This window comes from Zonotrichia albicollis, chromosome 4, assembly GCF_047830755.1.
Source record: "Zonotrichia albicollis isolate bZonAlb1 chromosome 4, bZonAlb1.hap1, whole genome shotgun sequence".
Classification (NCBI taxonomy): domain Eukaryota; kingdom Metazoa; phylum Chordata; class Aves; order Passeriformes; family Passerellidae; genus Zonotrichia; species Zonotrichia albicollis.
In genome coordinates, this window is record NC_133822.1 from 34,125,195 (window position 1) to 34,138,170 (window position 12,976).

The following is a 12,976-nucleotide window of genomic DNA, read 5'->3' on the forward strand; positions in this document are numbered from 1 at the left end:
CCCGGGGGCGGTGCCGGGGCGGAGAGCCGGGCAGGGAAGGGAAGATGGCGGCGGCGGAGCGGAGCAGATCCCCGGTTCCCGGGGGGTCCCCGGTGCCGGCCTGTATGTTCGCCCCGGAGCCCGGCTCCCCGGGCGGCCGGCCTCGCGTGGCGGCGGCCGCCTGTCCCCTCCGCGCAGCCTTCGACGGCGAGGACGGCGAGGCGCTCAACGGCGAGCCCGAGATCGACCTCACCAGTAAGGTAGGCCCGGCGGGGGGGCGGGCGGCGGCGAGCGCCATCACCCCGCCAGGCCCCCGCCGCTCTCCTCCCTGCCGGTCGGCCGTGCGCGGGGGGCTGCGCCCGAGCCTGACCGCTCCCCCGCACCCCTCGCAGGAGAGCGAGAGGCGGGGGCCCGCCTGCCTCCGCCGGGACGGGAGGCTCCCCTGAGCGCTCCGCCGGCCCCAGCATCACCTGGGCGGGCGGCAGAGCCAGAGGTGCCGTGTGGAGGCGGTCGGGAGAGGCGCAGCAAAGTTGTCCCCTACCCTGGACGGGGCTGGCAGGCTGCTCCGCCCTGCGCCTTCCCCGCCTGGGCTGCTCGGGGGGAACGCCAGCCCGCAGCCGGGGTAGCAGCCTCAGGAAGCGCCGGGTTTGGAGCTGTCAGCTGCTGCTACGTCCCGCTGACGTTTGCTCTCCGCGCTGGGTCTCTGTAGTTATCTCTGCTGCCAGTTGTACTAGTTCCTGGGACTTTCTCCACAATCTTAAAAGGAGGTCAGAGCTTGTAACTTTTGAGCGTAAGAGCCCAGTGACAAGGGTGCTTTGATCTTGCAAAGAGGGTTAAGTCAACGCAGAAAAGGCTTGTTCATCTTGTGCAGCTCCTTTCTAGGATCCCAGTGACAAAACTGTGTGGTGGTCTTATTTCTGTCAGAACCATTCTCGCTTCCATCCTGCAGGAAGGTACATTGTAGTAATATGTGTGTGCCAGAACCTGCCACAGACTTAGTTGCCTTCTGTTGCTGTCTTCTATTTTTTTTTCCCAGTTGGCTGATCTCTTTAAATGTATGCCTTTTGCTGCCACGGGTTTGGTGTACTGTGGTGCTATCTCCCACCCTAAAGTCTCCTGAAAACTTCATTTGATCCACTTGTAATTATGTGATCCAGAAGGCAGCATAGCTGTTATTTCCTCCTAGTTTTCTGTCATCCTTCCTCTTCATGCTTCCAGCTTAAGTTGTTCCAGAGTCCTGGACTTTGTTGCCCTCTATGCACAGAGAAGGAAAGAGGAATTGTGTCTGTGGACATGGAAACCTTTTTCTTTCTAATAGCTATTTTACAGTATGGTACTGTATTAAAACAAATGTTGCCAAGATGTCTTGTAAGATAGTAAAGAACAGAAATCAAACCTGTAGTATCTATTGATCGTGCCTTAATGAGCTGGACAAGATTTTTATACAGGATGCCAATATTGATCTGTGCTTTGTCTTGGACGTGACTGCTGTGGAAGAGAGCCAAGGAGGATGCCAAGGACTGCATCACTGATTCTTGACAGCCAGGAACCTGACCAAAACTCCAGCAAAGAGAGAAGAGTGATTTTCTCCCACAAACTCCCATTTGTGGTGTCAGTCTGTCTTCCATTCCTAGAAATCTGGAGATGCTGTGGAAGTGGTAGGTAAGCATTTTTTTGACCTTTATTATAATTTACTTTTCCAGACAGCATTGTGCATCTGCTGTCTTTTCCCTGGACTTTTCATTCATCCCCACCTTGGATGAGAGCTGAAACTGTGAACTCTGCTCCATCTTTCTGAGTTAATCTCCCACTGTGTGCTCAAAGCAGCAATCATATGGTGAGAATGCAGTAGCTAACCTGACTGCCTCCCCCAGTCTTTTCTGTCCTCCCAGCTGAATTGTTCCACTCCAGTCCCTACTTAAAATGGGGACTCCCACTGCAAACAGTTTGTTTGATAGTTGCTAGTTCTGTCCTGGTCCTTCTGACCCACCCCTGGCTGTGTTAATACTTTTCCCTGGTCTTTTCCCTGTGTGTAAGGTGAGCTCTTTTTAGAGAGGAACGCTTTGGGATTCTGTTATCAAGTGCACCTTGTCAGCTGGTCAGGGAGACAGTTCTGTTCATCAGCACAAATTCATTACCATGTTGATCTTAGTGGGTGTTTGTTTTCCCTTCAGTGCCAGCACACTGCAGCAGCAATCAACTTTCAGGTCAAAAACCATAGCACACAAGGCTATTAGTGAAGCTGATACTTACTTTAGATCTACATTGACAACAGAGCATAATGGCACCTGAACAATGTATGACTACAGGGCATAGAAAACAAAATATGACACTGCAGAAGGTGCCTTTCCCCCAGCTCCTCGATGGCTGCTGGTGGCTTTCCAGCCATGCAAAATGACAGGCTCTGTTTTTCCAGTAAAGGGCAGCGCTGTGTACCAAACATAGGGTTTGCCCCTAGTACTTAGAGTTTGTCTGCCTCATGGAGGCAGGCAAAGCCACCTCTCCCCAGAGACTGGGAAGGAATTTGAGAGATGGCATTTTGAACTTGTGAGATGTTTCCTTCTGCTGTCTTAAGAATAAAACAGTAACTGGTTGTCATTTTTTTGCCCTATAGGAAACCTGAGGTTGCTAGACCTGCATGGATCCCACTGATAACTGCTCACTGCCTGACAAAGTGGAAAGAACAAAAGCGAACATTTTTGACTTTGTGAAAGCCTCTTCAAAACATGCATTCATAGTGCAGGCATGGAGGGGTTGCTCAGAGGTGAAAAGCAAAAAAGAAAGCAGAGGAAGCAAAATGGAGGGCTTCTCTTCGACCAAGGAGATGACAGAGGACAGGCTCTCTCCATCCAGGAACCTAAAGAGATCTTCAGAACAACACATCACATCTTGCAGTGACCCAGGAAACCACCCAGCTGGCTGGGGCTATGATTGCAGAAATAGTTGTCAGAAATGCTGAGTGCCATTGGAAGGTGTGATCCATGAAAGCTGCTGTTTTATCTCCAGATGTTTCTCTTGGTGTCCTACTGTGTCGTACAAGCTCTGAACTTCATGGGCTGCAGAGTAACCTTTGGAGGCAGTCTGCTGCTGGAGCACCCCTCAGGAGCCCCTTTGTGTGGCAGTGAAAGCAGCAGTGTGGGGGAGCAGTGCTGTGGGCTGGTATCAGTGAGCCTGTGCTGTTTGAGGCCCCAGCCCTCCTGCCTGGCAGAGGAAAGGGTACAGTGAGCTGCTGAGTGCCTTGGTACTTGCTACAGCACCCTGCCTGCTCACGCTGCTGAAGCACTGGGACTCAAAGCTGGTGATGAGACTTGAAGAAACTGAAGTTAGTTTGCCCTGCTCTGGTGGCCCCAGCTATTTTATTGATCTTTGTGTGTGTTACAGCCTGTTTAATAGATCTTTCTGAGTCCCTGGCTTGTGCTGGTGCACTGGCCTAAAGAGTGAGATTGTCTGCTGTGCATCCAGGTATTCCTGCAAGTGCTTGCAGGGTGAAAGGAGCCCTGCACATCCAAACACAGCCTTCCCTTCCTGCCCGGACTGAGCCTCTCAACAGTTGCTGATTTCACTCTCAGTGCATTTGCATCCAGTGGTTTCCCTCAAGAAGAAAATGAAACTAAAAGGAAAACAGAACTGAAAGAAAACTTAATAAAAGCAAAACTCATTCTTTTATAGCATGAAATAGAAAGACTGTGACCTTGCTGAGCAGAGTGCTTTGGTACACTTTGCAGACCATGCCAAGTAGTTGAAAGGTTTAGGTAGGGCATGTGTCCAAAAGGGTAATGTGAAGGTGGTTGTATCTCTTGTAGCTGTCTGGCCCTTGCACACACATCCCAGCTGTCTGGGACCCTTAACATCTGTGGAAAAAGTTGCTTTGGCAGCCTTAAACCTTCTGACCAGCACCTGCTGTCTGTGCTTCAGTCTCCAAGCATCATCACTATGGTTTTGGAAATCTGCGTCAGCATTATTTGTGAGGGGTTGGGTTCCTTCACATTCTAGATTTCCAAAAAGACCTTCATCAAGTGTGTAATAGTGGTGGTGGTAAAGGCAGTTTCTCCTTGAAAACACATTGTGTTAACTGTGCTAAGCAAGTCAGGCTGTGTTAGGGCATGTTGGGCAGACTTGAGGATGTTATTGTCAACTGCTCTAAACCATATGTTTTAGGCAAACATCTAATTTAGCACAGCTTTCAGTCTCAGTGCATAGTGAAGGGAAGTGCTTCTTTCTGGGTGTGATTTTTGGGACGTGTGTGTAGGGACAGCTGTGGATGTCACTGAGTGTTGGCACAGGTGTGCCTACCCTTAGGGCTCTTAGTGGGTGTCAGCCTTTAATAACTTACTGAAAGTGCCTTTTTCACAGAAATCTGTATCAATTACTACAGCTATCAGGCTGCTGCACTGGGATGCTGAGCCAGCAGCAGATTTGTAACCATGGAGGCAGCCAGAGAGCAGGTAGAGTGGCTGATGGAGGTCTCCTTGGTCTGTCACTGCCATGTCACCATTGTGGCTGCTCTGTGCAAGTGTCCTCTGCTGTACTGTGTGAGCAGTGCAGGTTTCTGCCAGAAATGGTGCTCTTCCATTCTAGGAAAAATCATTCCTGAAGCACTCTCTTGCCCTCATTTCCTGCTTTGTTTCTGTTTTATTTTTTCATTCCCTTGATGTTCCTGCAGGGAAGGGCAAAGGAAGTTTGATTATTGCAATAGCTGCAGTCAAAGTTTGTTGGTAGTACAGCTGCTGGCTTACAAAACTGCAGCTCTCCACTGCTGAAACCTCCAGATGTGCTCATACAAATTGCTTTTGCATGTCTGCCCTTCAGCACTGTTGTGTAAAGTACCTAAAATTTGAAAATGCTTATTTGTGTTCTCTCCTTCTGCCCCCTCAGAAAACAGAAGGGGATATCAAATATGTGAAAGACTTAAAAGATGCTCTGGATTTTGGTGCCCAGGTGTTCTCTGCAGCGAGGTCGGGTTGGCTTTCTCTGGCTGTCCAGTCATGCTTCAGGGGAGCAGCAGCACTCTTTGCAGCAGAGATTGTGGTACCCAGCTAGGGAATTTCTGTGGAGAAAATATCTGCTCCCCTTTCTGTTTTCCTTGAATGAAAACACATTGGAGTGTTCACTTAAATGTGGCTTTTAAACATTGGTTACATCAAAATGAGATGCTTGGTGTTCTTACTTGCTTTGAAGTGTATTTTCCTGCATAAATGAACTCTGAGCTCAGACAAACAACCTTATGCAGTGTCACAAGGAAGTAGCTGTCAGCAAAACTGGTTTAAAAAACAAAACCAAACCACCACAAAGTGGTCCTGGAAAAAGAGTCCTTCTTTTTCAATAAAGCACGTAGATTGATTGTGCTTGTAACTGAAGCTGGTTTAGAAATTGTTTGCCTGACATCTGCAAATAGATATTCAATCTTTTTTTCCAGCTGGTGATGGTGAGTCCAACTTCAGAGCAGTATGACAGTTTGCTCCAGCAGATGTCAGAAAGGATTGATGAGGGATGTGGGGAGACCATCTATGTCATTGGACAAGGATCAGGTGAGTATAGCTTCCCCAGCAAAACAACAAAAAATTATTAAAATTATAAGAAAAACCTGGTTCATCTAACTAGACTGCTGTTGAAGTTAACACTTATTTTTCCAGAATGACTTGAAAATGTTCATAAAATATAGCAGAATATGTGGGACAGATTCTTTCGTTTTGTCCCTGTCAACAATTGTCTCATGTAGTGGAGCTAAATATATTTTTTTTAATAAAATTGTGCAAGTTCTTTTTTGGAAATAATGCTTATCTTGTCTGAGCACACCAGGAAAAGACAAAGAATCTAAAATTATAATAACAGCTTTAGTACAGATGTCTTCAATGTCTGTGAAGGTCTTGTTCTGTCTGATTTTGTTCACTGCTCTGTTGGAAATAACATATTTTTACCCCACAGGAATTTATGATAGATACTTCGATAGATACTTCCCATAGCCAAAATATATGCTGCTGACTTTCTGTGGTAGTATGTGTCTGCTACACATACTACCACAGGGAAAGGTTTTCCTTTGCTCAGCATGAGACCTTTACTGTCACATTAATTTGTGTGTGACTGCAGTCATTTGCCTTTGCAGATTTTAGCAGTTAGCATGGGTTACATTTTTGTTCTTTTTGACAGTTCCAGTATTTGCATCTGATGCTGGTAAATGCTGGTAAAGGGCAAAGCATGCCCTTGCTTTGAAATAGAAATTTCTGAGTATCAAATAATTGTTTATGGTTATCATAAGGCAAAAGACATGTTTCAAGAACACTGGATATCTACTGAATATGAAGTTGTCATGATCAAACATTTGCTGTGTTTGAGGAGGAATATGAAACCCTGCCAGGACTGGCTGAAATAATGGAGAGGGGGAGCTGTGTAACCCCAGAACTGTGTGCTTTTTGGGTTTTCATGGAGTTTTGTGAAGCAGCCAATATAGAGGAGAAGCCAGAATTAGATGGCCAGTGTTCATGCAGGCAGGGATTATTCTCTTGCCTTCAAACAAGCTTCCCACATGTAGACTATATCCTTGGTGTTGGGGATAAGCACATCTGCAGTGGAGATCTAGCTAGTCAGGCTAGTACCTGCTTTCTTTTCTAGGATACTTTGTGAGAGTGTTAGCTGGTAGTTGTTGCTGTGATTCACTTAGAAATAGGCGTTTGTTTCTTAAAACATGCGGTTAAACTTCTGACTTCATTTTGGGTTGCAGTGTAGTTGAGGAAGATGGGGATATTTTCAACAGAGAAAGGATCTTGATATCCCTGCCACTGTCACTCCTTCTCATTCCCTTTCAGCATGTGTGATTTTGATCATCCCAGGTACCCAGCTCAGCTGACTGAGAAGCAATTGAAGACTGCCATAGGAAGATTATTAGTTCAGCAATAGTGACCTTTCCCTTTCTCCCCTGGGTTTTGCTATCTCCTGTCCCCTACTTCTCGTTCCCCTTCTATAACCCAAGGCTTGTTTTAGTTTTCCTCAGTCTCAGCCAGCTTATGAGCCAGGTTGGAAATTGCCCAGTAACTCAGCTAGTTTTAGAGCTGAGCAGTAATTAAAATGCTGATAAGTTCATGCAAACTACAGTTCCTGCTTACCAGCCGATGAGTCAGCCATGCATGTGAACATGTACACATGGCAATAACTTTGGTCATCCGGGTGCAGTGTGGCTCTCCACCTTTGTTTGGTGTTTTGTGGGCTTTTTTTCACCCGCAGAGGAGATTCTGGGGTCAAATCTGTGCACCTTCACAGCACCTGGATTAGGAAAGAGATAGTGATCTCCTTGACCATGTCAAGATAGTTGCCACTGGCGTGGTCTGTCAGCTGTTTTGCTTGGGTGAGCTGCTCAGAGGAAGCAGGGCCATTCACTGGCTAATTGTGGTGATGCTTCACTCAGAGCTTTCCTTTTGTTAATGCTTTACCTCTTCTTGCAATGTGAGAGGAGATACTTTATCTGACTGAAGGACACAAAGTACCTTCAGCAGGTGAAGTAACAGAATTAGACAGAAATGTGTCTTTGTTGCCAATTCCTACATATTTGCTTGTAAAGATTGTGAAGAAAGCTCCTCTAGATTAAAGATGGTGGTTTTCTAGTGTCATTTAGGACTTAGAGTGAAGACCATCCCTTTTTATTTTGGGCCAGGGGTGTTTATTCTGTGCACATGGCAGACACCTCCGATCCACACATAAATCCCGATGGTTGTGAAGGTCGCAGGCAGGATGACAATGCTCTCTCTGCCTGTTGCAAGGTGGGGCTCACTGCCTGCCTTTGTCTCCCCCACACCACACCAGATGGGACTGAGTACGGGCTGAGCGAGGCAGACATGGAGGCGTCCTATGCCACGTTGAAGAGCATGGCCGAGCAGATCGAGGCAGACGTGATCCTCCTGAGGGAGCACCAGGAGGCCGGGGGCAAGGTGCGCGACTACCTGGTTCGGAAACGTGTGGGTGACAACGACTTCCTGGAGGTCAGGTGAGGAGCCGGGTGGAGACAGGGTTAGTCAGCAGCTCAGCTGCATTTTTACCCTGTGAGCAGTGCCTGCTACTGAGCCAGCAACGCCGCTTCAGGTCTGGGTGTTGGAGCTACCCAACAAAGGGAGTCGAGCTTGACCACTCCTTGCTGATGAAATTGCCTTTTTGTTGTTGTTGCTGTCTCTTTTGTGAGCAAACTGTTGGTGGAAATTTGCCTGTGCTCAGCAGAGGGCTGGGTGGCAGCTGGCTGGCTCTCTGGGTGACAGCCTCACAAGTGGGGGCATCTTTAAGTGTGCTGGGTTGCCAGAGGATGTGTGCACATGTGGCTGGTATGTATGTGTGTATATATGCACACTGCTGGAACACAATACTTTTGACAAAGGATCCAGTTCTGTTCCAAGGCTGTGATGATCCAAGTCACATTTTAATGGACTTATACTAGCTTATGTAACATGACTTGAGAGTCTGCCCAGACCTAGATGGAGAGGATTTCCAACATTTGCCAACAGCCATAATAGCCACATTGATCAAAGAGGGAACTTGCTGTAGGATATGGCTTTCTCCTAAAATATTTCACTTTTTTTTTAGCTTATCCTTTTCTGGGAACAACGATTTTAATTTTTGTGCTCTTCTTAGCGCTTGGTGCTGCTGCAACATAAGAAATGTGAGAAAAGCAGAGGTGTTCTAGACCAAGTTGGGATTTAGTCTTCCTTTTGAATTGCCACACTGTTTATGTTGGACTGCAGAGACAAGGAGTTGGAATGGAGACTCTGTGTGGCATCAAGCAACGTCACATTCAGTTGACAGTTATGGACACCCGTGACAGTGTTTCCACAATCTTCCACATCCCAGTCCCCAGAGTCTGGGATCTCTGCTGTTAGTTAATAACTGTAAAAGAATCTCTGCTCTGCTTGTGAGGCTCCAACATTTTTTAATCCCTGTTTGAAGGATAGGGAGCAAAAGCCAGTTATTTGCCGGAGCAGTGATGTTTGGGTTTTTTGGCTCCCTTGTTCATTTGTTCAGGTACCATATTTTACCAGGCTGCTTCTCCTTTCCCCTGCAGGGTAGCAGTAGTTGGCAATGTGGACGCAGGGAAGAGCACCTTGCTGGGTGTGTTGACTCACGGCGAGTTGGACAACGGCCGGGGCTTTGCTCGGCAGAAGCTCTTCCGCCACAAGCACGAGATCGAGTCAGGCCGCACCAGCAGCGTGGGCAACGACATTCTGGGCTTCGACAGCGAGGGCAACGTGGTGAACAAACCTGACAGCCACGGTGGCAGCTTGGAATGGACAAAGATCTGTGAGAAATCCACCAAGGTCATTACTTTCATTGACCTGGCTGGTCACGAAAAATACCTGAAAACCACAGTCTTTGGCATGACCGGCCACTTGCCTGACTTCTGCATGCTTATGGTAGGTAGCAAGAAAGATGGACCATACCAGCTGGAGTGGGGCTGTTCACAGCTTTAACAGCCTCAACTTCTTTCCTGTTGCAAAGTGCCTGTGGGTTTTGGAGGGAGGCAGCATCTCACAGGAGAACAGAAGCCTCTGTGGCTCTCTGTCCTGTACTGTGAGGCAAGTGCCCCAGAACTGTCAGTCCCAGACAGGCCCAAGGTGATTCTTGAAAATGGAAGGATTTCTGAATTTTAAAACTGAGGAGAAATGAGTCAGTCCTCTGCCAGTGTCCAGCAACATCTGAGATGAGCTGAGTCTGGTCCTATGGCCCCAGTGGCACATCTGTAACTTAACCACAGTCTACTGCATGTGTGACACAAGGCCTTCTTGGTAATCCAGCTTACTGCAGCAGGACCATTGACATCCCTGTACTTTATATCCCTGGTGTAGGTTGGGAGTAATGCTGGGATTGTTGGAATGACCAAGGAGCACTTAGGCCTGGCGCTTGCACTTAACGTTCCTGTCTTTGTTGTGGTGACCAAGATTGACATGTGCCCTGCCAACATCCTGCAAGGTGAGTCTTACAGGCTCTCTCCAGGGCTGTTTCTGACCTCTGTGTGTTGCTGTCCTCTGCTTGGGTTCAGCAATTACTGCAGGAAGAGAGCTGCTTAATCTGGTTCTGGCTGCATTCTAAACACCTTCCAGGAATCTGTCCTTTTCCCTTGCTCATTTTGCAGGTGGTTGACTTACGCTCACCATGTCAAACTTACCCATGCTGGGGACTCAGCTTAGCAGCCCAAAAGTGTTTGCTACAAGGTTTTGCTTAATTGAGCTCTAAGAAGAGCAGCATACGGTTGGGGTTTGGGCTTTGCTTTCTCTCTGGATATGGAGGGAAAGTCTGGAAGTTCTTTTGAAAGCTGCTTTCCTCCCTGCCCACAGTTCGAGTGTGATCTTAAGCTGTGATTGCACTTGATCTCCCCCTGCTGTTGGTGAAGGGACAGCTGCTTGTTACCTCCTGCTCACCTGGCCACTTCTCAGGTATGCTGGCATAACTACAGCAGCTCCTTCCTCTTGTCTGAACAACCAACCAACACTTAATAAATCATGGTTTAAAGCAGCTACATATGCAGGCTGTGAGGCAGGACTGAACACAAGCAGGGATGGCAATAAGTAGCATGAGCTAGTGATTTTTTTCTCAACTGAATTAAAGAAGCAACTCTAACCCCAGCAGTATCCCATTAACCCATGCATGATGCTTTTTGTAGGCTGTTAACTATTCTCACTTCTAAAATTCTCTTTAAGCATTTCTCATGCCTTCAGAAACATGCTGTGGTTAATTGGAGCAATGGGTTTTTTTGATAATCAGTCCTAAGAATCAGAGAAGTGAATGCTCCTGTTACTATCTGTAGTTCAGTGCATTATTATAAAAATCCTAAATATGTTTCAGGCAAATAGATGCATGTGATCAGAAGATAATCTGTTTATCTCTATAATAGATGTTTGGCAAAAGAAATGTAAGGCCTGACCATAAGATAATAACGGGGAAGGAAGGAGAACCTTGGGCTCAGCGTGAGGAGAGAAGAGCTGCTCTTGGGAGAAGCTACTCCTGTGACATGCTCTGTTTAAAGTAAATAGACTCAAGATTTGACTCAAGTATGTCTGTGAAGAGCAGATGGCCTGATTAGATGTTTGTGTTTCTGTATCCAAAACATTACTTTCCCATAGGCAATCATTTGTTTACAAAAACCTGTCTAATTGGATGACGATTGTAGAACATAAATGGTTTGCTCTTTTAAGCCCTTAGTACCTTTTTCTGGTTTTTCTTTATTTATTGTCAGGCACTCTGTAGGAGGTTGATACTAGTGCATCAGGTAATGCCCCTGCTGGCTGCTGGATATGAGGCTTAGAAAATAAGTTAAAAAGAGGCAAAAGCTGAAAATTGGGAGCCATGAGATTTGTCCCAAAACACAGATTTCTGAATGTGGTCCACCCACATTGTCCTAGTCTGTGATGATAATCTTTCATGCTTTTCTAGCCTCCTATGGCAAGTTGACTGCCAGGGAAAATGTATTGAGGTTTGTTTGGTCAAAATTGATTTGCAATTAGCATATTCTCAAATATTTCTCTGACTGAGTTGTGATTTTCAATTAATACACTATGAAAAATCCTTTCTAGAAAGAGGAAATACCTTGTAACTGCTTAAAGCTACTAATAGACAGCTACAAAACGTCTCCTTCACAGCACTGCAAACTTGTCTGTCTGTTCATGTGTGGCGTCGCTTGGCAGCGGGCTAGCTGGCATGAAATAGAAGATGGAATGGCTCCTAAGTCCTACCTGGGCTGCAGCAAACTCACAGTCTCATCTTTAGCCATCTTCTCCTGTCTTATCTGTGGCCAGAGCACCTGTCTCCCTGTGGGGAGAGACCCCACAAAGGTGATTTGTGAAGAGGGGAGATGCTGCCCTAACAATATTCATTTCACCCTTTAAGAAACCCTGAAGCTGTTACAGCGACTGCTGAAGTCCCCAGGGTGCAGGAAGATTCCCGTGCTGGTTCAGAGCAAGGATGATGTCATTGTAACAGCCTCCAACTTCAGCTCAGAGAGGTAACTGGAGTAGAGGAGAATGATTCTCTTTCAATCCTATGTGGAGACTGGGTGAGGAGATTCAGAGAGTCCCATTGTCTAGATGTGTGAAGGTTGCATTTGCCATGTGGAGTGTGTTCCATAAGAGTGTGTTGATTTTGAGGTTGTCCTGCTTGTGTTCCCCTCTCTGAGGCAGAAATGAGAGGCTGCTTCTGGGCAGTCTGCAGAAGACAGCAGGGCATTTGGCTTCCTTCAGTCCTTTCTTCAGAACCTTACACCTTTTCCCAAATTTCATTGGAAGGCAGAGACAATGTTGCAGGTTTTCAAACATGGGATGTTGTGCATCTGACTGCTTGCCAGGCTCTCCCTTCCTAGCACAGTATATTGAATTAGTCCCAAGATTTTGGATGTCTCCCTACATGTGGAAAGCCAGGTAGGAAAGTGAACTAACTCCATTTTCATCAATTTTCCTTTACAGGATGTGCCCAATTTTCCAGATTTCAAATGTTACTGGGGAGAATCTAGATTTGCTGAAGATGTTTCTTAATCTCTTGTCTCCACGGACCAGTTACAGGGAAGAAGAGCCAGCAGAATTCCAGATAGATGATACTTACTCTGTCCCGGTAAGGATCCTGGTGTTTGGAAGAATATTGTGTTCCCTTTTTAAGGCTGAAGCAGGTACCTTCTCTAGAGAGCAGAGTTCTAGAGCTCTTCTGCTGGCCTGGTAGAGTAACCACAATTACCTTTTTTTCTTTTTTGGCATAGGGTGTAGGAACAGTTGTCTCTGGGACGACGCTGAGAGGCCTCATCAAGCTAAATGACACCCTGCTGCTGGGGCCAGATCCCCTGGGCAACTTCCTCCCCATTGCTGTCAAGTCCATCCACCGCAAGAGGATGCCCGTCAAGGAGGTGCGGGGAGGCCAGACTGCCTCCTTTGCCTTGAAGAAGGTGAGGTGATCTCCTCCAGACCCCCAGAACAGGAACTGCCCTCCTAATTTTAGACTGTTCTAGAACATCAGCTGCAGTAAGGCTGTTTCTGCAAACATC

The 12,976-nt window shown here is 46.9% G+C and overlaps 1 protein-coding gene across 2 annotated transcripts in view; it reads left to right on the forward strand.

Annotated features, from left to right (window-relative positions):
- GTPBP1 (GTP binding protein 1) overlaps positions 1-12,976 on the forward strand; it is a 22,701-nt gene continuing 9,725 nt past the window's right edge. For both annotated transcript variants that reach the window (XM_005488631.4, XM_005488632.4), the window contains exons 1-8: positions 1-239; positions 5,396-5,507; positions 7,774-7,954; positions 9,017-9,365; positions 9,798-9,921; positions 11,836-11,950; positions 12,408-12,552; positions 12,695-12,877. In XM_005488631.4, coding sequence (XP_005488688.1) covers positions 45-239; positions 5,396-5,507; positions 7,774-7,954; positions 9,017-9,365; positions 9,798-9,921; positions 11,836-11,950; positions 12,408-12,552; positions 12,695-12,877 — 1,404 coding nt within the window. In that variant the 5' untranslated portion in view covers positions 1-44. The remainder of the gene's footprint in view (positions 240-5,395; positions 5,508-7,773; positions 7,955-9,016; positions 9,366-9,797; positions 9,922-11,835; positions 11,951-12,407; positions 12,553-12,694; positions 12,878-12,976) is intronic.